The following is a 26,553-nucleotide window of genomic DNA, read 5'->3' on the forward strand; positions in this document are numbered from 1 at the left end:
GTTTAGGGGGAAGGAGTTTGGGGCAACCGGACTGAAAGAAAAGAGAAGAAGAAAAAAAGTGATGGAGTCGGCTACAGGTTTGGCTAGCTTTTCAAAGAATGCAAAAGTTTTCGGCTGGAAATAGAAGGCAGTAACCTCGAAGCGGAAATGGCTACAATTGGCACGCTAGTAGAGTTCGATCCAAAGAATCAGACGTGGGATGAGTATGCGGAAATACTCGATCAGTTTTTCGCAGCTAACGAGATCGACGATGCAGAGAAACAAAGAGCGATATTAATAAGTGTCGTCGGAGCAGCGACGTACAGCTTCTCAGCCTGGCCAAGCCCAAAGACAAAACCTTCCAAGAGCTGGTGCTTCTGATGAAAAATCACTTCGATCCGAAGCCCAGTGAAATTGTGCAAAGGTATAAGTTCGACTCTTGCTCCCGCAAGCCGAATGAAACCGTCATGGAATATGTAGCGGAGCTGCGTCGCCTGGCGCAGGATTGTAACTATGGCAACACGTTACAACAGATGTTGAGAGATAGGATCGTCTGCGGAATTAAGGATGACCGAATTCAGAGATGTCTCTTGTCAGAAATAGATCTCACTTTTGACAAGGCTCTGTCAATTGCAGTAGCCATGGAGACTGCAAATAAAAATGCACAGGATCTGCAGACCTCAGGGGCGTCAGCAAAATGTTTCAGTCTCACCAGAGGACAACAGGAGAGTCGTACCTTTAAAGGAGAAAGTAAAGAGTGTTATCGTTGCAAAGAAACCAAGCACACAGCAGCAGACTGTAAGTACAAACAAGAAAAATGTCATGCTTGTGGTAAAGTGGGACACATAGCTAGAGCTTGTAGAAGCAAGACTAAACTGAACCAGAAAAAGTATGGATCGACATATGTAAAGAAAGAAAAAAAGCAGAGTTCACACTACAGTACTCACAATGTGGGCGAGAAACATGAAAGATGACTCTTTCATGTTGAACTGTGTCAAGTGCAGTCAAGGGCACAAAAGAAAACTGTTCAAGTTAGGGCGTGGCAGTGTGGTACACTTGAGAAGAGTAGACCCCTACACTGTGGATATGCAAATTGATGGAACAAAGGTGAACTTTGAAATTGACACTGGATGTTGCCTAACAGTCATGAACGAAGCAACATTCAGAGAAACAGGGAAAGACAGCAAGTCCCCCAGCCTGCAGCCCATCAAAATTAAGCTGGAAACTTATACAGGGGATCCTGTTAAGGTGATTGGTGCAACACGAGTCAGCGTCAAATACAAGCAGCAGAAAAAATATCTGCCCCCGGTGGTGGTCGAAGGCGACGGCCCCAGCTTGCTAGGTCGAGTTTGGCTTGAGGAAATGAAATTGGACTGAAGTGAAGTGAAAAACAGTCGTAACAACAGAAAGCTGCACCGAGTCAAAACAACAGAAAAAACACTTCAGCAAGTGTTAAGTCAGTCAGTGTGGCAAGATGGCGCCAGTGTTCACGGCAAGCCGTCTCCTGCGCTGTTGTTTGTTGTTTATCGTCTTCTCTCTATGTGCTGCCCTGATGTCTGCACGTTACTTTTTTTTTTGTTTCCCGTTTGGATCTTTTGCATCAGAATTGTTGTCTTAAGGCCCAGAAAGATGCCAAGCGGATTTATTTTACCAAGTGGATCATCATGGCCTTGCCATATTGGTCCATTTGATTGACCTTTATTATAATTATGAATTTATTTTATTTTCGGTTGCTACAAACGGGACAGACATGACTGGGGGATAGGACAGGGAGAGAGAATGAAAGAAAGAGAGGGAGAGAGAGAAAACCAAAGGGCAGAAGAGACGGTGAGAAGGGGGAGAAGAAAGAAAGAAAAACAAACAAAACACCTGGATCACCTGTATGGAGAAAAAAAAACAGAAGAGAAAACAAACAAAAAAAGAGCAACATAATAAAAACAGCACCATCACAATAAACTAGCTAGCAGTAGATAACAGTAGATACTAAATATTAAACAATATTGTGCAGCACGCAAGATAGACAGCGCACAATGTGCTTTGAGGCAGCAGCCAAGAAAGGTGTAGTCCGCGTCTGTGAACACCCGTGTGTACACCTGTGTGCATACCTGTGTGGATCAGCATGCTTGTATTCCAAAGGTTTCTCCATGTAACGATCTGCTAGGGAGTGTGGGGGGGCCACAGCCCCGTCCTCCAGGGTATGAAGCAGGTATAGAGGAGATCCAGGCCCCAGAGTACAAGGACCCGAGGAGGACCACCAAAGGGGGGGGGGGGGGGGGGAACCATGCCACCCTCCTGGGAAGAGCTGAGTAGAGCCCCAAACGAGAGGTCACCCCGCAGCTACGGAGCAGAGGCCAGAGGGGGTTGCAGTGGCGTGCCCGCAGGCTCGGCCGGTAGCCAGCTGTGCCAGAGAGGACCGAGCTTCAGGCCCAGAGGCCAGAGGGCATCCCACCCCCCGGAAGGAGCCCAGCCAGGCCACAGGCGCCCGGCCCCGCCAATCGGCCACCAGGAGTGAGCCGGTACATACAAGAGCGCCTAGCCCCAGGCGACAAGGACCACCAATGCACCAACGTCTGAGGGCATCAGCCACCGGCAGGGAGTGTGGTGAGGGGAGATAGGCCTCCGTACTTTAGAGGGCCTGAGATGTACCCAGAGAGGTTGAGTCTAAGACCCAACCTGACATATAGACACAGACGAACAGGCGCACGCAGACACAAATGTGCATTCCCACCCGATATGCACAACCAAGTACTCGGCACTCACCCCACGTGTAGACAGACACAAATAGACACTGCACAGACAGTCACACTCCCCAAACATACTCTATATCCCAGGTCCAGGTAACCCCGCCCTCAGAGGGGCAAGCCGCACCTAGACCCAGGAGATGTAACCCTTCTCTCTGGGGTGGAGGCAAGCGGACCACCTCCTTATCTGCAGTAGCAGGGAGGCCCCGCATCCCAGACCCCAGTCTGACGGCCAGCACCTCCTCCCAGCCCCCCAGCCCTGACGGCTAACAGAACCAGTGTGAGTGAAGACCTCAAACCTCCCTACGCCCGCTCATATGTAGTGTTGCTGTGTGCTGTTCTAAAGTGCATTTAAAACTCAGGAGAGCATGGTACTAGCTTCCTCTCAGAGAGCAGCCCGGCTCCTCCCGAAAACCCTCAGTGTCTAAATGCAATTAAAATTGAGGGTAGGGTTGGAGTACACCGACCATCCTCTGGATGCTGTAAAACGTGCCCATCCCCAAGGCCCTATATGTATGTGTTATGTGAGAGTGATGTGGATGTCTAGGTTGCAGAATAAAATTGAGGCACAGGCGGCCAGAAGGGGACAGAGGGGGAGTGCCTCCCCTGCACCCTGGTGACATACCTGCACCCCAAGCCCTGCGTGTGTGAGTGGGTGTGGTAGAGCGGGAATAGGGAGGCAGCTGAGGATGGGGAGGGAAGAAAGGGAGGGGCAAGCGGCCCCTCCCTGGGGCCAGCTCCCCCACTGACCCCAGTAGGCACCCCCACACTCTGGAACCCACCAGGGCAAGGGGGCCCAGGCCCATCCGGACCGGGGCCCGCAGCAGCAGCACCGCCCAGCCCCACAGAGTCCGGGGCAGGCCACTCGACTCCACCCCAGAGAAAACTGCACCCACCCTATCATCCAATCATCTCCCAAACTACACAAGACAATAGACACACAGGTTGAGTTCATTCTCCACCTCTTCTATATCTCTCCCCCCACCTGCAGAATGAGCTCCTGTAGTGAGGAGACCACCTGCAAAGATATAACAACCTCCCCACCAGTTAGAGAGCCCCCTAGTAGGGCCGATGCACCAGAGGTCCCCTGCACTGGGGCTGAGCCCCCCTGCACCCACCCGCCCACTGCTCCGGCGACACAACAGCCAGGACCCAAGCTCCCAAGGCCCGGCCAGCACCCCAGACCGGGGGGCGGAGCACTCCCAGACCCCCAAGCCTCCACGCCCGTCCCGGACCCTCCCAGGGGCAGCCAGGCTACCAGGCCAGTAACCAACGTCCTCCAGCACAGACCCTCCCCCATCTCAGCTGTAGGCAGCCACAAGGAAAGCACCATCTAAGAGCCCCCAGAGCTCCTAACCAGGCCATGGCCACATCCCCCAGGTTAGGCCCTCTAGGGAAACATCCCTAGGGACTCCCCAGATGCCCTAAGGCCGTCCCTACCCCCATATCAACCACAATAGCGAAGGCAGTACCAAACCATGATCCCCCACCCCCACTAGGTGATGAAGCCGATCAAAGGAGCCCAAAGGGATTGATCAAATGTGATGGCAGATGTTGTATCAAGACTAATGTGATCTATTAGATGGTTTCTATATTGGTTAGAATTAAGATTATTTTTATTTTTCCAGTTAATGAGGACCATTTTCTTGGTAATGCATAGGGCCGTAAAGACAACGTGGGCTGTGTTTATTTCTGCAGTGACCTCATCCAAGTTGCCCAGCAAGCATACTAAAGGGGAGGCTGGAATGTTACATTTCAGACACTTTGATAAGTCTTCACATATCTCACGCTCCACGTGAGTTACCTATGATCGCCAAACTCTTTTGAATCTCTGGCCTTTGGACTACCAGACACAAGATTTTAAATGGAGACCTGAGAATCCTCCTCCGCTTTCGAAGGACTTTCCTGATTACCTCCGCCACTTACCATCTACCTTCTCTCAAAGGAAACGTTCACGGAGATGGGGTAAACGTGGCGGCATCCGTGTTCGTATCAAGGCCTTTTTAAAGTCCTATGTTGCAACAAATGATTGCTATTCTATAAACATCTTGTCATCTATTCATCTAAATGAATAGTGGTATTGTAAAGCGCTTTGGGTGTATTGAAAAGCGCTATATAAATCCAATCCATTATTATTATTATTATTATTCCTGCCCTCCGGGACCATGCTAACTTCAGACTGTTCTGTCATCGCTGGATTCACCCTGTTGGCCCTTATGGTTACCTGGATCTCCCAGCTGATCCTCCGCCCGCTTGGTGCTGGGTGCAGTCCTCCAGAGGAGGTGCGAATCTTGGCAACCTTCGCCTGCTGCGGCGTTTTCCTACCAGTAACAGTGTGACCACTCTCCGTATGGTCTTACTATAAATACAAGGTCATTGACGAATATTATTTTTTTTTTTTTATTGTTTTTTATTTTAAATGATATTCTATCGTCGGGACTGGATTTCTTATTCCTGACGGAAACTTGGCTTCGCCCCGGCGAACTTTTTCCCTTCTCGGAGCTGCTCCTACCTGACTATGCTTTTATTAGCTCACCCCGGACCACTGGAAGAGGTGGAGGGCTAGCTTCAGTTTTTAAAAACAAACTTCGATGTCGGCAGCTGCCACCTGTTCTGTACCCCAGTTTTGAGGTGCAGTTATTGGAAGTGAACTGCGTCCCCTCCATCCTCTGCGCTGTGGTGTATCGTCCCCCGAAACTTATCAAGGATTTTCTTCCAGAATTTGCTGATCTGCTGGGGAGCCTTGTGCTACGTTATGACTGTATACTAATTGTCGGTGACTTCAACATTCATGTTTGCTGTGAGGACAGTTCGCTAGCTAAGGATTTCCTCGCTCTTATTAGCACCCTCAATCTCACCCAGTGGGTAAGTGAACCAACTCACACTAAAGGTCATATACTTGATTTGGTCTTATGGTCTGGATATTTGCATCACGGACATAGAGGACTTTGGGCTTTCAGATCACTTTCCGGTTTTGTTTAATACTGTAGCGAGCGATGTGGATTTGAACAGTGATGGTCCTGTGCGGCAAACGCGCACGATTAACTCCCAGTCAATCGCCTACTTCATTAATGCTTTCCTTGACTCTCCCCTCTCTGCTGCTAACTGTAATGGGGTTTTATCAGCGGATGAGCTTGCTAACCTCTTTTATACTACATGCACTGACATTCTTAACTCTGTGGCACCTCTGAGGATTAAACAACCCTGGCTAAATTATACTACTCGCGCCCTCAGGCGTGAAGGTTGTCGTGCTGAAAGAAAATGGAGGAAAGGCAAACTCCACGTCTCTTTGGACATCCTCCATAATTGTTTATCTAAGTATCAAAAGTCTGTTAAAATCTGCCTTTTTGTCTAGCATTATTATGACTAATAGCCACAACCCCGAGCCCTTTTTAATACTTTTAACTCTGTGATAAACCCTTGCACTATCACTTATAGGGACGCCTCCCCTGCTCTTTGTGATAAATTTTTAAAGTATTTCTCTGATAAAATCTCAGCTCTAACGGCTTCTCATCCATCTCATTCATCATCAGTTTTAGACCCAGTTCCAGCCTCTGAATGCTTGACTGTCTTCCAACAGTTTGAGCCAGTGTCTTATTCTGCTTTAAAAGATACAATTGATCATCTCAAAATCTCTGGTTCCCCGCATGATGTGGCTGGAGTCCCCATGGTCCAGAATCCATGTGGACTATGCAGGGCCTTTCCTCGGGGAGATGTTTCTAATCATTGTGGATGCTCATTCCAAGTGGATGGACATTTACCCTGTGAAATCCTCTACATTACAGGTAACTATAGAGAAACTGCGCCAGAGTTTCAGTGTGTTTGGACTACCTAAAATGTTAGTTTCAGACAATGGAACATGTTTCACAAGTGCTGAATTTGAGTCATTCATGAAGCAGAATGGAATTGACCATGTGAGATCAGCACCTTTCCACCCTTCTTCAAATGGGCTGGCTGAGAGGGCAGTCCAGACCTTTAAGGAGGGGATGAAGAAAGTCAAAGGTGATACCTTGCAAACCAGACTGTCCCGATTTCTGATGATGTCACGGAGACTCAGATCAGTTTTGGACTTTCTCATGTCTGATGTGAAAACAAAAGTGCAGCACAAACAATTGAAACAGAAAGAAAATCATGACACCAAGAAAAGACTGAGAAGTTTCACACCAGGAGACAAGGTCTTCATCAGAAACTACTCCTATGGCCCGAAGTGGATTCCCGCAGTCATTGTGAGAGCATCGGGTCCAGTGTCTTACATTGTTACCATTGGATCAGGTCAAACTGTGAAGCGGCACATCAATTAGGTGAGAGCAAGAGTGGCTGACACTGTTCCCAGTACACCAGACAGGGAGGTGGAGCCATTGCATGACAAAGAAGCAGTGCCTGAGTGCTGCTTGCCATCAGAGTTGGACACATCGCCACAACCTCCGGCAACGGAGTTGCCTTATGCTCCGGAGACTCCGGCTCCCGGAGACTCCTTAATGACACCAGTGTTGTGACGTTCCCAGAGAGAGAGAGACTTTAAAGGACTTTGTTAGGTAGAGTGAGATCTTCCAGGAATAGAGCAACAATGCGCTCTGATCTCACAGGAAGGACGTACCTTCCTAGTTATTAAAAAAAAAAGAAAAAGGAAAAAGAAACATTGAAACATATGTACAGTTGTATGGTTACCTTAATTACGTGTTGATTGCTTGTTAAGCATTCTTTACATAAGCAGTTATTTTGTAAGTCCAGGGAGTTGTTGACTTAAGGGGGGAGGAGATGTGGTATCGCAGGAAATTAGTTGGTTATATATGAGTATGCATAATAGTTCATAGATACCTACATCCTATGTTCCTGTTATTCATCTGAAAGAAACAGAATGAGTGTGTCGTTACAATGGTAATGCCAGGAGAGGCAGTATTGGTTCTGTGTTACATTTATGTTGTAAGAAAGAGGAAGAAGAGAGTGTTCTGTAGGAGGCACTAAAATGGACACTGATGTTCTGTACATGTACTGAAAAGAAGGTTCAGTAAACAAGTTGCAACGATACTCCGGTGTAAGGCTCAGTTATTTTATTTTTGTTTTTGAAGATGCAACATGTCTTGTCAGGATTATTTTCGATTATGTGTTTGTTTGTTTTGGATTGCTCAGCAATAAAGCTGTTTTGAGTTTTACTTTTTGCCTTTGAAGTCCTGCATTTGTGGACCAACACAGCCAACGTGACGGCGTCAGCAAAACTACTGAGTCGTTATTACTAATATGTAGTTCTCATTTATCAAAGAAGCAATGTGTTATTGTGTGTGCAACTTAGTTTCACTTAAAGTCTAAGTCCACTTTCAAGTTTGGCTAAGGTTTAACCAAATTTTATGTTCTTCTTCATTTATTCTCCAGATTTTTCACTTGTAAGTAAATAATATATAAATGCCCTCAGCACATCAGAGAAACTTTCAGATCACAAAAAAATCTGCTTTGCCAACACTCTTTGATTTCTTTGTGTATAGATTCTGATAGGAGAAGCGATCCTGTACTGCTATCTGTCCAGGAAGTCATCAGCCAGTCAGACTGAGGCCAACATCAATGCTGCAGGCTGCAATTTCAACTCCTACATTCGCAGGGCTGTACGCTTCATAGGTAGGAGGACATATTCACTGATTATATGTATCATTTACTTGCTCCAACAAGAATCGAAACACTAATAGATTGAAAAGCAACTGCAAAAAGAACCACTAACTTTGCTATGTGGAACAGAAAGGAGGTTCTCTCAGCTGCTCCTTAATAATGAGTCATCACAGCGGAGCACTCCACAGTTTTTTGTTTAGCTTAATTTTATGCAAGATACACTTCCTTAACCAAAAAGTTTATATTTTTATACTGCATGGTTACTTGAAATCAGCCATTGAGATATTTGACGTTGGTATGCATTCCACAGTGTGTTGTTGCCAAAAGATGTATTAACTTCAGGGGCATATATATAGAACATTATGTTATCACAGCCAAGGCCAAGGACGCTTCTCTAATCTATATACACCTGTGTGTAATATACACAAAAAATTCCCCGCTTGCCCCCAGTTAATCCTTCAGGCTCGGGTCCTCTACCAGAGGCCTGGGAGCTTGAGGGTCCTGCGCAGTATCTTAGCTGTTCCCAGGACTGTGCTCTTCTGGACAGAGATCTCCGATGTTATTCCCGGGATCTGCTGGAGCCACTCGCCTAGCTTGGGAGTCACCGCACCTAGTGCTCCGATTACCACGGGGACCACCGTTACCTTCACCCTCCACATCCTCTCGAGCTCTTCTCTGAGCCCTTGGTATTTCTCCAGCTTCTCGTGTTCTTTCTTCCTGATATTGCTGTCATTCGGAACTGCTACATCGATCACTACGGCCGTCTGCTTCTGTTTGTCTACCACCACTATGTCCGGTTGGTTAGCCACCACCATTTTGTCCGTCTGTATCTGGAAGTCCCACAGGATCTTAGCTCGGTCATTCTCCACCACCCTTGGGGGCGTCTCCCATTTTGACCTCGGGACTTCCAGGTTATACTCGGCACAGATGTTCCTGTACACTATGCCGGCCACTTGGTTATGGCGTTCCATGTATGCCTTGCCTGCTAGCATCTTGCACCCTGCTGTTATGTGCTGGATTGTCTCTGGGGCATCTTTACACAGCCTGCACCTGGGGTCTTGCCTGGTGTGATAGACCCCAGCCTCTATGGATCTTGTGCTCAGAGCTTGTTCTTGTGCTGCCATGATTAGTGCCTCTGTGCTGTCTTTCAGTCCAGCTTTGTCCAGCCACTGGTAGGATTTATGGATATCAGCCACCTCCTCTATCTGCCGGTGGTACATACTGTGCAGGGGCCTGTCCTTCCATGATGGTTCCTCCTCTTTCTTGGGTTTCTGGTGCCTGAGGTATTCACTGTCAGTTGGGGCCATCTTCCTGATGTATTCGTGGATGTTCGTTATCTCATCCTGGACATCCCCGGCCCCCTTCCTTCTGCTTAGCGTACAGCCTCAGGATGCTGGACTCGGGGTGAAACCCTCCATGCATGGTAAGGAGCTGGGTGCTTCGACTTATGAAAATTTTGACTTACGAAAGACCCTCTGGAACAAATTAATTTCGTAAGTCAGGGTTCCACTGTATATGGTATCACTCTATCAAACAAGAGGACAGCCGCATGTAGCTATGATGGTGTTTGCTAGTTCACCTTACATGCATTAATGTAATAACGTGGTTAGCCTACTCAACGTAAATTACACACGAACAACATTAAGCTACTCACGCAGAGAAGAACGGCTGCTGCTGCATCATCATCCTCATCATTTCTGCTACACTGGCAGGGCTAGGGGCCAGAACTCTCCTCTTCGGGTTTTTGGGAGAGGTTGCTATCTCCGGGTCCGATAACAGGCACCACACCCGATGTAGATGTGCTCGGTGTGAGGTCTCGCAGCAAGCTATCAAATACGGTGCATTTCTCGGCTTTTAAAAAACGCTATGCGTCACCAGGTGTTTCATCAGATTCGAGGTTTTACAGTGACTTGCAAAAGTATTGGGCCCCTTGAACTTTCCCACATTTTGTCACATTACAGCCACAAACATGAATCAATGTTATTGGAATTCCACGTGAAAGACCAACACAAAGTGGTGCACACGTGAGAAGTGGAACCAAAATCATACATGATTCCAAACATTTTTACAAATCAATAACTGCAAAGTGGGGTGTGCGTAATTATTCAGCCCCTTTGGTCTGAGTGCAGTCAGTTGCACATAGACGTTGCCTGATGAGTGCTAATGACTAAACAGAGTGCACCTGTGTGTAATCTAATGTCAGTACAGATACAGCTGCTCTGTGACGGCCTCAGAGGTCGTCTGAGAGAATATTGGGAGCAACAACACCATGAAGTCCAAAGAGCACACCAGACAGGTCAGGCATAAAGTTATTGAGACATTTAAAGCAGGCTTAGGCTACACAAAGATTTCCCAAGCCTTGAACATCCCACGGAGCACTGTTCAAGCCATCATTCAGAAATGGAAGGAGTATGGCACAACTGTAAACCTACCAAGACAAGGCCGTCCACCTAAACGCGCAGGCCGAACAAGGAGAGCGCTGATCAGAAATGCAGCCAAGAGGCCCATGGTGACTCTGGACGAGCTGCAGAGATCTACAGCTCAGGTGGGGGAATCTGTCCATAGGACAACTATTAGTGGTGCACTGCACAAAGTTGGCCTTTATGGAAGAGTGGCAAGAAGAAAGCCATTGTTAACAGGAAACCATAAGAAGTCCCGTTTGCAGTTTGCCACAAGCCATGTGGGGACACAGCAAACATGTGGAAGAAGCTGCTCTGGTCAGATGAGACCAAAATGCAAAACGCTGTGTGTGGCGGAAAACTAACACTGCACATCACTCTGAACACACCATCCCCACTGTCAGATATGGTGGTGGCAGCATCATGCTCTGGGGGGGCTTCTCTTCAGCAGGGACAGGGAAGCTGGTCAGAGTTGATGGGAAGATGGATGGAGCCAAATACAGGGCAACCTTGGAAGGAAACCTCTTGGAGTCTGCAAAAGACTTGAGACTGGGGCGGAGCTTCACCTTTCAGCAGAACAATGACCCTGAACATAAAGCCAGGGCAACAATGGGATGGTTTAAAACCAAACATATCCATGTGTTAGAACGGCCCAGTCAAAGTCCAGATCTAAATCCAATCGAGAGTCTGTGGCAAGATCTGAAAACTGCTGTTCACAAACGCTGTCCATCTGATCTGACTGAGCTGGAGCTGTTTCAAAGAAGAATGGGCAAAGATTTCAGTCTGTAGATGTGCAAAGCTGGTAGAGACAGACCCTAAAAGACTGGCAGCTGGAACTGCAGCAAAAGCTGGTTCTACAAAGTATTGACTCAGAGCTGAATAATTACACACACCCCACTTTGCAGTTATTTATTTGTAAAAAATGTTTGGAATCATGTATGATTTTGGTTCCACTTCTCACGTGTGCACCACTTTGTGTTGGTCTTTCACCTGGAATTCCAATAACATTGATTCATGTTTGTGGCTGTAATGTGACAAAATGTGGGAAAGTTCAAGTGGCCGAATACTTTTGCAAGCCACTGTACCTCCTTTGCACAGTATCAGCTTAAAGCACTTTTCGCAGGCTGCTGAGTTTGCATCTTTTACTGTGAAGTACAGCCAGACTTTGACCACTTCGCCTTTGCCTTTAATCTGTAGCTCTGCTCAAAAGAACGAACGTACCTGGGCCCGCCTACTATCCTTGGAAAGGTAAAATGATTGGCTAGAATCCAAAGTGTATGACATCTCAAGAAAAAACAAAAGGCACCGAAATAAAGCACCGAAATGTGCGCTGCTTTTCGGTCTGGTTACTACCGTTTATGTCAGAACCGGTGCCCCGGATACCGGAACCCATCCCTACAGATAAGTGCTTGCAGACTGCGGTTTTCTGATCCATGTACGTGCACATTTTTGATTCTCCAACACGTAAATAAAGTTTGTGAACGAGGACAGAATTTCTCTTGTCATGTCTGGAGCAGATAAACAAGCACTTAATAGGAGCCACTGAATAACGATGTTATGTAATATGACTATTATATGTTGGTGTATTATATGAATGCGTATAGTGTTCTCTATTGTAAAAGCTTTCTTTTTTTACAGGTGTCCATATCTTTGGCCTGTGTGTGACAGCACTGATAACAGACATTCTTCAGCTATCCACTGGCCAGCATACTCCCTATTGGCTGGATGTATGCAAACCTAACCTGACCCACCTTAACATGTCCACCTGCGATGAAGCGTTTATCCTAGAGGATATCTGCTCTGGACAGGACATAGGGCTCATCAATGCTGGCAGGTGAGGCTTTGATTTACTGTGTGTGGGAGAGTGTGAGAGTGGATGCATGTGGGTGTGTTTTTGCACAAAACACTAGTACTGCCTCAAGTTGTAAAGTGCACACACATTGGACAGCAGAAGCTATAGAATGAAAGAAATGTTGTCATTTCATTAATAATAAAGCACTGAACATGAGCCACAATCCAAACTGTGGGCGTTTCAGCTGTATGTTTTACGTTGAGCGTAACAGACTGTGCCTGCACACGCCAAACTGCTGACCAACGTCACTGAAATTTATATGTAGAAGGCATTGTCAGTCATCTCGAGCATCTTTTTCCAAACACCATTTCCTTCAGATTATTAAAATGTTCTTTCTGTTATGAAAATATAATTATTAAAGGCAACCTTTATGCAAATCTGTAAACAGATTAAACAGACCTACTCAGTGACCCATTTAATCATTTTACTGAACTATACTGCGTCATACTTGGTATATTAAGGACAACAGATCAAGCTTTAGCTAAGAAGCTGCATTTACCTAGAGCAGATATTAAAAACCAGGTTGAGCCGTTGCCCTTCTGGTTATCCTTCCTCCTTATTGAACACCTGCTCGGGCAGATTTGTCAGCACGCACACGTCACGCGTCCAAGTTTCTTTGAAAGTCATTTTTCTGTTGCACATGAATATTCAGCATTGTTCTCAGCTGTCTGAACATGATAATTAACATCAAGAACACTCTGCCGCTCTGCTTTATAGGAAATCTTTCCCCTCCCAGCATGCTACGCTGGCTGCCTTTGCTGCTGTCTACATCTCAGTAAGTGGTTACTGCATTTACACATATGAAGAACAACACTTCAGTGTGACCACAGTCCTGTTCTAACCGGCTTGTTGCAAATCAAATCAAATCAAATCACTTTTATTGTCACATCACATGTGCAGGTACACTGGTACAGCACATGTGAGTGAAATTCTTGTGTGCGAGCTTCACAAGCAACAGAGTTGTGCAAAATACAAGAATGGCTACATCTGAAACTAATAAATATATGTACAATATATAATAGTGTATGCATTTCTGGATGTGTATACTAAATATTTTTCTACGTGTGTGTGTGTGTGTGTGTGTGTGTACACATATTTTACAAATTAAATAGAGTAAACAATAAATAAAATATACAGAGTGAGACATGTGCAAAACAGTGGCGTTACTGTACAGTGTGGAGTGCATAATGTTGAAGTTCCAGTAGTGAAGCTGAGGTGTCTATGACGTGTTCAGCAGTCTGATGGCCTGATGGAAAAAGCTGTCTCTCAGTCTGCTGGTTCGGGACCGGATGCTGCAGAACCTCCTTCCTGATGGAAGCAGTCTGAACAGTTTATGGCTGGGGTGACTGGAGTCCTTGATGATCCTCCCCGCTTTCCTCAGGCACCGCTTCCTGTAGATGTCTTGGAGGGAGGGAAGCTCACCTCCAATTATCCGTTCAGAGCACCGCACTACTCGCTGGAGAGCTTTGCAGTTGTAGGCGGTGCTGTTGCCATACCAGGTGGTGATGCATCCAGTGAGGATGCTCTCAATGGCACAGTGATAGAAGGTCCTGAGGATGCGGGGGCTCATGCTGAATCTTTTCAGTCTCCTGAGAAAGAAGAGGCGCTGCTGCGCCTTCTTCACTGTTTTGTTTGTGTGTACTGACCACGTAAGATCCTCAGCCAGATGTACTCCAAGGAACCGGAAGCTGCTCACTCTCTCCACAGCAGCGCCGTTGATGGTGATGGGGGTGTGTACTTCTCTGCACCTCCGGAAGTCCACTATCAACTCCTTTGTCTTTGCGACGTTGAGGGTGAGATGGTTGTCTTGACACCAGTGGGTCAGGGCGCTGACCTCCTCCCTGTAAGCCGTCTCATCACCGTTGGTGATAAGACCCACCACTGTAGTGTCGTCCGCAAACTTCACAGTGATGTTGGAGTTGTTAGTGGCTGTGCAGTCGTAGGTGTAGAGTGAGTACAGGAGAGGGCTCAGTACACACCCCTGTGGAGCACCAGTGTTCAGTGTGATGGGGGATGAGGTGATGCTGCCCAGTCTAGAATACGTTTAGATCCTCACACAGAGAGGCCGTGGTCTGCGGTGTGCTGGTTTTCCCTCTAAAGTCTGTGATCGTGTTTAGTCCCTGCCACATACTCCGAGGGTTGTCAAACTGTTGCTCCACCCTGTCGCTGTACTCACGTTTGGCTGCTTTGATCGTCTTCCGGAGTTGGTAATGTGCGTGTTTGTAGTCCGATGTGTTCGCGGAGGCAAAGGCGGTGTTCCGTGCCGCCAGTGCCGCGCGAACATCCCCGTTAATCCAGGGTTTTTGATTTGGGAAGGATTTGACTGTTCTGGATGGGACGACATCTTCCACGCATTTCCTGATAAATCCACAGACTGAGTCTGTGTATTCATCAATGTCTCTGGCGGCCACGTGAAACATTTCCCAGTCCGCGTGATCAAAACAGTCCCGCAGCGCAGACTCCGATTGGTCCGTCCAACAGTGCACCGCCCTCCGGGTTGGAGCTTCCTGTTTCAGCTTCTGCCTGTAGGCGGGCAGGAGCAGGATGGAGCAGTGATCTGATTGGCCGAAAGGGGCGCGGGGGAGGGCTTTGTACGCATCCCGGAAAGCGGTGTAGCAGTGGTCGAGTAGCCGGTTTCCACGTGTGTTAAAATGGATGTGTTGATGGAGTTTGGGTGAGACTTTCTTCAGGTTTCCCTTATTAAAGTCTCCGGCTGTGATAAACGCTGCCTCTGGGTGTGCGGTTTCCTCGCTGCTGATCGCGCTGTACAGTTCCCTGAGTGCACGGTCAGTGTCGGCTTGTGGGGGAATGTAAACAGCCGTAATAATCACTGCTGTAAATTCCCTCGGTAGCCAGAATGGCCGGCACTTAATCATCAGGTACTCCAGGTCCGGTGAGCAGAAGGATTTGACCGGGTGCACGTTCGCATAATCACACCAGCTGTTGTTGATCATGAAACACACACCACCGCCTCTGCTTTTCCCAGTAAGATCCTGTGACCTGTCCGCGCGGTGCACGGAGAACCCCGGCAGTTGTATTGCGGAGTCCGGTACTTTGTCCGATAGCCAGGTTTCTGTGAGGCAGATCACGCAGCAGTCCCGCATCTCTCGCTGGAATGAGATCCGTGCCCGAAGCTCGCACAGCTTGTTCTCCAGAGACTGCACATTAGCCAGTAATAAACTGGGTAACGGTGGTCTGTAAGTGCGCCGTCTCAGTCGAACCAGAACGCCAGATCTTCTCCCTCTGCGTCGGCGTTTGCGGCCTCCAGGGCCAGAGAACAAAGGCGTCTCAGGTGAGATGAATGGGGGGTCTGCAAACGGAGCGTCCGTGTTGCAAAACTTGAACTCCGGAAAGTTATAAGAAAGACCGTCTTTTATGTCCAGTAAGGTTTGTCGGTCGTACACAAGGAGACAAGTGCTGCTCGTGAAAAAATAAAGGAAAAGTAAAATTAAACACAGAAAAAAGCCGTTGCTTGGGGGAGCTCGCGACGAGGCTGCCATACTCGGCGCCATCTTGAATTTCTTGCAGTCACACATGTTACTTAATACACATTAATAGCAGGTTTGAATGAGGCCTGTTAAACAAACATTTGTTAACGTGAGTTTGTGTGTTTCAGATGTACTTCAACACGGTGTTGACTGACTCAGCCAAGCTGCTGAAGCCTCTCCTAGTGTTCTCCTTCGTCATGCTGGCCATCCTGTCTGGGTTAACCAGGATCATCCAGTTTAGAAACCACCCTGTTGATGTATACTGTGGGTGGGTGCTGGGAGCTGCCATTGCTGTTTACCTGGTAAAAGTTACAGTTACATACATCACGATGAAACACGAAAGCAATATTTGAAAGAATAACATAGCACATTACACTATATGCTACTGTAGTCATCTCACACCAGCTTCAGAGGGCCAGCAGTTACAGCGATAAAAGCACACAGAGTCAGATTGTTCTTCTTTCTAGATTTTTAGTTTTGTGTTTGATGAAGATCGGTTCGAGGTAATATAGCTGCTTTAGGACATGTGGCTCCAAACAGCTTCAGGGGCTGGAAAGAAATCTTTCTGCTCAACTGTAGTGCAGAAACTGTTGGATACTTGCACCCACACACCATCACCCTGCAGCCCACAAACACCCAGACACACACACACAAACACACACACTGCCTACACTTTTGTGCAAGAAGAATCTTTGAGGTTTTGCTGCAGAACAACTGTCCACCATCAGATGATTCTCCATTTAAAGTGTTTCACTGGAATAGCATCTCTGCGATTAAGTTTTTATTTTTTACTTGTCACTTGGATCTTCTCCTTGTAGGCTCGCTGCAGTCCGGACTCCTCTGGGCTGTTTTAGAAATATTTAGATCAGAATAAAAAGAAAAAACTCATTGAGGCTGAAGCATCCTGTTGTTTGGCTGCTGCACTGGTTCTGGTTAGCAGGACAGGGTGAGGATGAGTTGATAGCACACAAATAAATACTTTTTGTATTCCAGGTGTTCCACTCTAGCAGAATGTTTTCAACAACATGTGAAGCTGTCTGTCACAGTGTTGGCTGCGCTCTTTCGTTGCTGTGATAAGAGATCGGTGTGGAGAGATGATAGATGTACTGAGAAAGGAAATTATAACGCAAATTCATATTCTGCTCTTAAATAAAAGTAGACCTGACTGGCAGTTTTTATTTATTTTTTTCTCTTGTCAGCAGACTCCTGTGGCAGTTACAGGTATAAATCATTCACACCACCAAATTATAAAACAGTAACAGAAGCACAGGGACGGAGAAGTTTCCAGAATGCATTGCATAGCTACATACTTCAACAGTTAATGGGATGAGTAGAAATAACTGATCAAGTAGACACATGACCAAAGTGCCAAAATCACAACCTGGTAGCTTTTATTGTGAAACCCCCTCCCATACAAGTTCTTCCTGTACCATATATGTGCAAAGGACAGCTTCTGAAACAGTTGTGAACTTCTACTGTTCACATGTCCACAACTAGCATCTTTAGCTTTTGTTAATCTGCTATTCTCTCACTAGGGAAAACAGTGGGTGGGGACTGTGGCATGGCCAAAATGATTACAACCATGCACAGTGAACCTGCGATATCATTGCCTTTGAAATGGTTGCTTCAATGACAAGAACCAGGTCTGTGACCACTGGCGGTCAGTTGGCCAGTGTGGAGCAAGAGCGAGTATTGTCTTTATGGAAAAACCAGGATTAATGATATAATACATGGACACAGTGAGTAAATCAACTGGGAATCTGATCAAACACAAGACAGAATAGACTGGCAGCATGTTGCTTTATTGCTTATAACTGATTTAATTGCATTGGGTGCAGTCTTCCGCTGTCTATTGTGGCCTGGCCTGCAAATAGCATGTCCTGCTACATCTTCAGAGCAGCTGCCAAAAAACCTGCTACAGTACCAAGTCTGGGTGACACTTGTCCAACATAGGTACAGTCCCCCACTTCAACCACTGCAGTGTGAAAAAGGCTTCAGGAAACACCTCGCTAATCTTTCCATCAGGCCATGAAGCTCTGGTTAATTGGGGATCGACAATTATGACATTATCCAGCTGAAGAGAGGCTGTATCTCACTGCCACTTAAACCAAGTTTGCAGGGCCGCCAGATAGTGGTGCAGAAACCCTGTCCAGAAGCAGTCAGACAGCACTTGACAGGCCCTTCAGTGTTTACGTCTAAACCGCCCTGAATCATGATGTACTGCCTACGGTGCTGAAGGCGCGGACTGCCCCATCAGCCACAAACTGGCTGGATCTGGGTCTGTCAAGCGTAATGTTAGGAATGCCCTCAATCTCAACCAGGAATATTAACACTTCGTGGCTGATGACTTCTGAGCCCAGGGTTGCAGTCAGGGCAGTGCTCAAAGTACTGATTTTGCTCTCCAAGGGGCCTCCAAATTCAGGAGCTCTGGTGGGTTGCAGTGCAATTGTATTTGGTGCTCCGACAGCTAAGTCTGTGGGGGATTGAAAGTTTCTTGTAACTTCCTGTCACCACCTTCTAAATGTGAAAAGCAGACCTCAATGTTTTTCACGCCAACGGCCAACTTTAACCTGCAGTGGTCCAAAACAGTACATTTCTGTTGAGATATGAAGTCAGAGCCAAGCAGGATACAGGGTCTTTGGGCTGATTGGTTGGGCTCTCCATCTTTGGCAAACAGAACAAGAGTGCTGTTCTCTTCTAGCAGCCTCACAGCCACAAAGGATCCAAAGCTTTGTCCTCAGTTCAGCAAAGAGGCCCTCTGCACCAGGGTGTTTCACATTAAACTCCACGTGTCTGATTAACAGCTTTGCCACCACATCTCAAGTCAAGGACTACAGGGGAAATCATCCTCCAGACTTTGACAGTGCCATAGACAACCACCCACCCGTATCAGCTGAAGTGATTCATCATATTGTTGGTCCAAGGTCATCAAGCAGTTTGATTAAGGGACCCGATTCCCACCTGTTCTCCCACCTGCACTCAATTTCTTCAGGAAAGCTGTCTCATTAAGCAGACTGCAAGATGCTGGCCTCTGATTCCCAGAATTCGTCCACTATCGAGGTCTCTTCAGTGTTTAAAGCCACCCCGTGAAGGTGCCACGTGGTTGCCTTCACTAGTTCATTGAAGGTGCTAATCTGCTGAGCATCAGGTAGAGTATATCAAGGGGTATTTACTGCTGCAACTAGCCAGGACGTGGACCTTCTTTGCTCGTCCGTGATGCCTTCATTGTATAATGTGTATAACAGTATTTATAATAGAGTAAACCGTCCAATGGCTCGGTGGCAGCTACAGATTGGCTATGGAACCAAAGACTGTCAGCAGTCTTACCAGCTTGATAAAAGGAGCCTCCAAAAAGCCTGACTTGAGAGGGCTCCTTTGTGAACTGAAGAAGTCTTTTGGATGAGAGGTGAAACATCTTCACAAATGTAAAGAAGTCCATTTGCCCCTTTTTAAAGCTCTTAAGACCATCATCACCTGGATGACTGAGAACATAAAACGCCCATATTTTCCAGTAGTGTATTGCAGAAATAAGATAAGATAAGATAAGATAGAACTTTATTAATCCCTCGGGTGGGTTCCTCTGGGAAATTCGATTTCCAAAAAAGCACAGCACCGACAGAAGTTACAGAGTTACAGAATATTATATATATATACACACACACACACATATATATATAAATACAGAGACAATATAAATAAAATATACGAAGGGGATAAATAGAATAAATAGGAATAAAAAATAAAAAATAAAAATACAAGTGAATTGCACATTTCAAGTATTGAGGTCTATTGCACTGTTGACTATTTACAAAAGTATTGCACAAAAGGAAATGCAAACACATGAAAATGCAAAACATAACTATGTGGTTTTAGAATATGACACATCAAAATTCCACATTTGCCAATTTTTCTAGTTGACGTCTTTGATTATGTCAACCAATCGTTGAGGTCCTGCTGACATAACTCCGAGTCTTCCTCCATTAATAGTTCCCTCATTTTGTTGATGACGTCATTGGCCTCTATATACACATTCACAGTACTTCTTGAAGGACTCACAATCACCATCTCCCTGATGGCTCATTCCTAGCCCATTCCTCCAAAGAGCATCTGGGCATAACATGGGGAACACTTAATGACAAACACCCACTCCTACACCTTAGGTTAGGAATTCTTCTCATATCACACCAGAGAAAGTATAATAGTGGCTGGTCTTCAGGTAGCAATCTCACCTGGTGGGATATTCCCAATATTCCTCATAGCAACAAAATCCCGCCTGAACGTCAGGAGGAACCCAGGAGAGATGCACTGAGGTTGGGTCTGGCAGTAGCAGTTCATCCAGGTTTTGGCCTTTGTATGTCAATGAACAGCTGAACACATCTTGATTTGTCTCATTATGAATCACCATATGATGAAGAATGAATCAAGACTGGAGGGTCTAACCTTCCCTCACTGTAATCACCTGCCTTCTCTAGCTTCTCAGTCTCAGCTTGGTAAGCCTCAGTCTTTTCTAGATAATAATAATAATAATTATAATAATTAATCCGGCTTCCTCCCACCGTCCAAAGACATGCAGTTAGTGGGGATAGGTTAATTGGATAATCCAAATTGCCACTAGGTGTGAATGTGAGTGTGAATGGTTGTCTGTCCCTGTGTGTTGGCCCTGCGACAGACTGGCGACCTGTCCAGGGTGTACCCCGCCTCTCGCCCTATGACAGCTGGGATAGGCTCCAGCGCCCCCCGCGACCCTGAAAAGGATAAGCGGAAGCGAATGGATGGATGGATGGATGGATAATAATAATAATAATAATACATTTTATTTAAAAATAGTGCCTTTCAGAACACCCAAAGACACTGTACAGCAAATAAAACAGATATATATATAAAAACAGAAAAGCTGGGAATATACACAATAATAAGAGTAACAGATAAAAGTTAAGAGCATGCAGAGGTTTAAACATAAGCAATTTTAAACAGGTGAGTTTTGAGGGTGGACTTAAAATGAGGGAATGAAGTAATATTTCTGAGGTCAGGGGGTAAGGAACGCCACAGTCGAGGGGCAGAGCAACTAAAAGCCCCGCCCCTCATTGTAACTGGGGGGCAGGGCTAGATCTAACTAGATCTCCGCTGAGGCTCTATACCGCACAAGCTGGGAAGGACTGCTTCAGGCGCTGAAATGAGAGTGGGCGTGTTACTTGCATGTAGTAGTTGAGTGGCAAATCTGCATACTGATGCTACTTCCACTCTAGCTGTTTGCCTCCAGCAGGTTAATGACATCTTGATCCATGGCCAGTTTAATTACCAAAGTACTGCTGCTGAGGAGATGGTGGTCACTGCTGTTTGTGGCTGCACTGTTAACATGACTTGACTCGCAATGTCTAGCATGGTTTTCAGTGCTGCTGGCCCCCCAGGTTGGCTGAGATGGTAGTCCGATAGCTGTTGTCGGGACATATCAGCCTATCAGGAGTGGCTGAGCATTCATAAATGGTTTCAAGGGGAAAGTCTGGAGGTGCCTATAAGTGCACTGAAGTGCCTACACAGTTTAAAAGTGTTTGGCTACACCAAGCCCATTTTACACAAGACTTTTAACTGGCACCAGTCAGCCTGGTGGTGCAGTTCACATCACCAGCAGGGATTTTTTGGCTTTGACCTATGTATAGTTCTGCTGTCAGCTGTCTAAAATGTACACACTGATCTGATACATTTGGTGTTTTGCTAGAGTAAGAGTCATACGCTTTGACCTTCTCTGTGAGCATTTGGGGAATTTTGAGCTGTTGTTAGCAGAGTTGTGACCACATCTGAAGAGCAAGAGAAATCCTTTCAGAGAGCCAATTGATCCTGACCAGAGTCCAGTGTGTCTGATGTAAAATGGTGTTATTTTACTATTTGTATATTCAGTATTGGTGTTTTGAGCTACTAGTGCAGTTGTTGCCAAACGGAGTGGTCTAATTAGCTCGATCTGTTTAATCCAATCAGGGAAATCTCATCTGCACATATGCGATTATGTCAAGCAGACCCAAAAGGGCAGACAAACTCAAAACAACCCAAACTCACAATGCAGTGATGAAGGTTATTTACCGTGCAATTTGACGACACAGGAAAGTACTTATAGGCTGGTAGCACATGAGGGATCGGAGGGGAGAGGGAAAACTTGACATTTTAAATTGCCAAGTTAACAAGTGGAGTTATCGAGTGAATCAATAAATCCTACCTGTCACACTTTTTACAGCAGACAGCTGGCTGAGCAGGTGAACAGGTTAGTAGGCTGGTAAGTAGGCAAACTGAGGCAGGCTGGTGACACTGAGACATCCAGGTAAGGGGAACGCTGGCACGTCGGAGCGGTGAAAGTGGCAGGAATCCAGCGCGGTTCTTCTGGCAGCTCTTGGCAGAAACAGCCATGCAACCTTGACAGAGGTTTCTCTGCAGGAGAGAGTGAGTCTTGGAATAGACTTGTTGCCTCTGAAAAAAAAACAGCTGCCCCATAAACATGCCAAACAATCACCAGATGAGCCAGAGAAACCCTGGATGCCTGTCCATCCACGTATTACTAAAGAGACTGAGGAAAGTCAAAAACAAACTCTGGTCAGCCTTTATCACAACCAGTGTTTGAAAAATCAAATGCTGCAAATCCGTCCCACAGATTTGTTGGTCTGAACAGCTGCATTAAGATTAAGTGAAGCAGAAGAATATTTTTCACAAGTGTGTAATGGCCTTGAGGTGTCTTTGAACTTGAGATGATCACAGAGCTTTTGGTATTTAAACCTATGGCATCAGGTAGAACAATCTTTTCCTCAGTCTAACTCAGTCTAAAGAGTTTTGCTACAAAATTGATGTGACACAAAAGATAAATACATGTCAGTAACAGGTGATAATCATATGTCAGTGCAGTCCCCAAAATAGTAAAAATACACATTATCTTCCAGCGATTTAGTTACAGAAACATCACTTTTACCTTAATCTTTGTTTTTTTTGATGTTGCTATTTTTTTAATTTAAAACATACAGACTGAAAATCTCGTTGGTTCAATATTCAAAAGGTTCTGTGTTAGCTACATGCTTCTCATTACTGTCAGTGTGTTTGGATGCAGGGTGTGTATGCCGTGGGGAATTTCCAGCCTAGTGAAGATTGCTCCGGGAGTACACAACCTGCCCCCATACTGAGAGAGCCACCCCTCTCCTCCTTGCCCAATGTCAGCCAGTCAGCAATTGGCAACAGCCACCAAGGTAAAGCTACGCCTGCTACTTTAGATTACAGGTTACATCATCCTGACATGTCGATTAGTAACATTGTTTCCAGAAAGAATGTTCTTAACAACTGTTTTTGATCTGAGGGGCTCTCGGGGTTCAGCCCAGTCCTAACAAGTGTGATCCTGGGCCAGTGTGAAAATACTTATAACTCATGGAAAAGCTCACAGTATGACTTTCAAGAAGCTAGAACTTGAAAATCTTTGGCATTTTTGCTTGATTGAGATTAATTTTCTTCATTATTTTGCTGTGATTGATAACTATAGGCAAAAGAGTTGTGTATATCCAGTGAGCATGAAAATACTAAATGTCAGATTTTATTAAGTGGGTAATGTGATGTTTAAATGTCACACGATTCCTAAAGTTGATCAGCTGAAAGGTCTCTTGATACAGCTGTTGTTGTCAAGTAGTATTCTCAAGACCACTGTAGTCAGTCGACTCCTCCGAATTTAAATATTCATCTTTTTTTAATAATTCATGTGTTGAAATGTGAATCTCGAGTGCTGCCATTTATAATGAAGACTGGCTAATGTAAGTGAGCTCCTAATCAGAAAGGACTGCTGTGGTTACCGACTGCACTAATTCATATTTAGTGGTATGATTTCAATTCAGTTCAGTTCAAGTCACAACAACAGTCGCCTCAGGACGCTTTATATTGTAAGGCAGGCCCGACAACAAGACATTTAAATTACCACTTTTGAGCAAGCACTTGGAGACAGTGGGCAGGAAAAACTCCCTTTTAACAGGAAGAAACCTCCAGCAGAAGCAGGCTCAGGGGGGGCGGCCTGGTTGGGGTGATGGGAGGAAGACAGGATTAAATACACACTTTGGAAGAAAGCCAGAGATGAATAATAAGTAAGGATTACATGCAGAGTTATGTAAAAGCAGATAGTGAAGAAGAAATACTTCATGGGAAGCCCCCTGCAGCCTTGGTCTCCCATATGGAAAAGATTTATATAAATCTTATAAAGTTTGTATCTGTCTTGTGTGAAACTTGTATGAAAAGCATACAAGAGTGAAAACAGATCTATATAAATGAAACTTGTATGTTTTGGATACTTCCTAAAACAATATATGAAAGTAATGAGAAAGTGGCCACTTTCATGAGTAAATCATATAAGCCTGATATGATTCACTATATGAAGTAGGTCACATCTGATGCAAGTCTTTTATAAGTTTTTACTATTTCTTTTCCATATGGGCTATTACAAATATGAAATAAAGCACGGTGGATTGGAAGATGTGCAGCAACTGTGGCCACGCCCAGCCCATTATCAGCTGATGTGGGCTGGCACTGAGATCAGCTGATCTGTTTGCACTTGAGCTCAACGTCATAAACTGTCTATGAAATATCTCCAAAAGTTGATTCTGTTCATCTGGACGCAGTGTTTTCAGTGGGAGAAACGTTTTGTCACTCGTCCAAGTGACGTCTTCAGTCTCAGCTGACTGCAGGTTTCAATCTTATAAACAGGACATCTGCATAATGACTGAAACCAGCTCAGTGAAGGAACAATAGGCTGGGAGGTCAGTTCCTTAACCTTCCCTGTCCAGGATGTTACATCCTTATCGTTGAAAGAGTGTCCACTGGCCTGTAGGTGTAAACAGAGTCCTGGCCTGACGAGGTGGCTCTGCTGTGTTGTGCCGTCCTCTTCGCCAGAGGTTGTTTGGTTTCCCCGATGTATAAATCCTGCCAATCCTCCTGCACTTAACAGCGTACACTCTGTTACTCTGTTTGTGTCGAGGGACCCAATCCTTGGGGTGGACCAGTTTTTGGCGCAGCGTGTTTTGGGGTTTAAAAGCCACAGTCTAAGAAGGCTAACCTGCCACTCTTAGACTGTGAGATTTCCATCAGTAATGGGGGACATCTAAAAGTGTACCGTAAACTTACACAAACAGATCAGTATTCAACATTTGACTCTCATCATCCACTGGAGCACAAACTGGGTGTCATAAGGACGCTACAACACAGAGCGAACACCATCCCCACTGACACAGCAGCCAGGGAGGCAGAAGAACATCAAGAAGGCCCTGAGTAAATGTGGTTACCCCAGCTGGACTTTTGTCAAAGCTGGGAAGGCTCCAAAAGAAAGCTTCAGCTGATCCAGGAGAGAAGGACAACCGCTGCCTAAGAGAAAACCTGTAGTGATCCCGTACATGTTAGGAATATTGGAACAGCAGAGACACATTTTCTCTAAACACCGCGTCTCTGTGGCTTTTAAACCCCAAAACACTCTGTGCCAAAAATGGGTCCACCCCAAGGATCGGGTCCCCGGACACAAACAGAGTAACATAGTGTACGCTGTTAAGTGTAGGAGGACTGCCAGGATTTTTTTTTTTTTCTTTCGCCTGTCCCGTTTGGTTCTTTTGCATCAGAATTGTTGTCTAAAGGCAAAGAAAGATGCTCAACGGATTTACTTTACCAAATGGACCATCCCAGCCTTGCCGTAATGGTCTATTTGATTCACCTTTTATTGTTTATTTTATTTATTTTTTTATTTTCACTTGCTAGATACGGGACAGACTTGAATGAGGAAAAGAAAAGGGAGAAAGGAAGAGGGGAAAAACAGTGGAGAAGAGGGACGGGGATAAATGGCAAAAAAACAAAAACCAACAAAATAAGCAGACAAAAAATGCATCTATCAATCACCTGGATCACCTGTTGAGAAAGAAAAAAGAAAACGAGCAGAAGAAAACAAGAGTAATAGAATAAACAGCATCACAATGATATATGGGAATATGACAGTAAATACTAAATATTAAACATTATTGTGCAGCACATAAGATCAACAGAACACAGTGTGCTTTGAGGTAGGAGCCAAAAAGGGTGTAGTTTGTGGGTGTGATCACCCGTGTGTACACCTGTGAGCATGGACGCGCTTGTTTTTAAAAGGTTCCTTCATGTAATGATCTGCTAGAGGGTGTGGGGGGGCCACAGCCCCGTCCTCCAGGGCATGAAGCAGGTATGGAGGAGATCAAAACTCCAGACATCCAGAGGCCCCCAGAACACAAGAGACCAAGGAAGACCAACAGAGGGGCAGCCGCGCCACTGTCCCAGAAAGAGCTGAGGAGAGTCCCAGATGAGGGACTTATGCCAGGATTTATACATCGGGGAAACCAAACAACCTCTGGCTACAACACAGCAGAGCCACCTCGTCAGGCCAGGACTCTGCAGTCTATCTACACCTACAGGCCAGTGGACACTCTTTCAATGATGAGGATGTAACATCCTGGACAGGGAGGAACGCTGGTTTGAGG

The 26,553-nt window shown here is 45.8% G+C and overlaps 1 protein-coding gene across 1 annotated transcript in view; it reads left to right on the forward strand.

The window, feature by feature from the left end:
* LOC113010990 (phospholipid phosphatase-related protein type 4-like) overlaps positions 1 to 26,553 on the forward strand; it is a 69,732-nt gene that overhangs the window by 28,804 nt on the left and 14,375 nt on the right. Inside the window, exons 3-7 of the mRNA XM_026150342.1 lie at positions 8,201 to 8,330; positions 12,356 to 12,551; positions 13,287 to 13,344; positions 16,186 to 16,359; positions 23,142 to 23,277. Coding sequence (XP_026006127.1) covers positions 8,201 to 8,330; positions 12,356 to 12,551; positions 13,287 to 13,344; positions 16,186 to 16,359; positions 23,142 to 23,277 — 694 coding nt within the window. The remainder of the gene's footprint in view (positions 1 to 8,200; positions 8,331 to 12,355; positions 12,552 to 13,286; positions 13,345 to 16,185; positions 16,360 to 23,141; positions 23,278 to 26,553) is intronic.

This window comes from Astatotilapia calliptera, chromosome 18 (genome assembly GCF_900246225.1).
Source record: "Astatotilapia calliptera chromosome 18, fAstCal1.2, whole genome shotgun sequence".
Lineage (NCBI taxonomy): Eukaryota > Metazoa > Chordata > Actinopteri > Cichliformes > Cichlidae > Astatotilapia > Astatotilapia calliptera.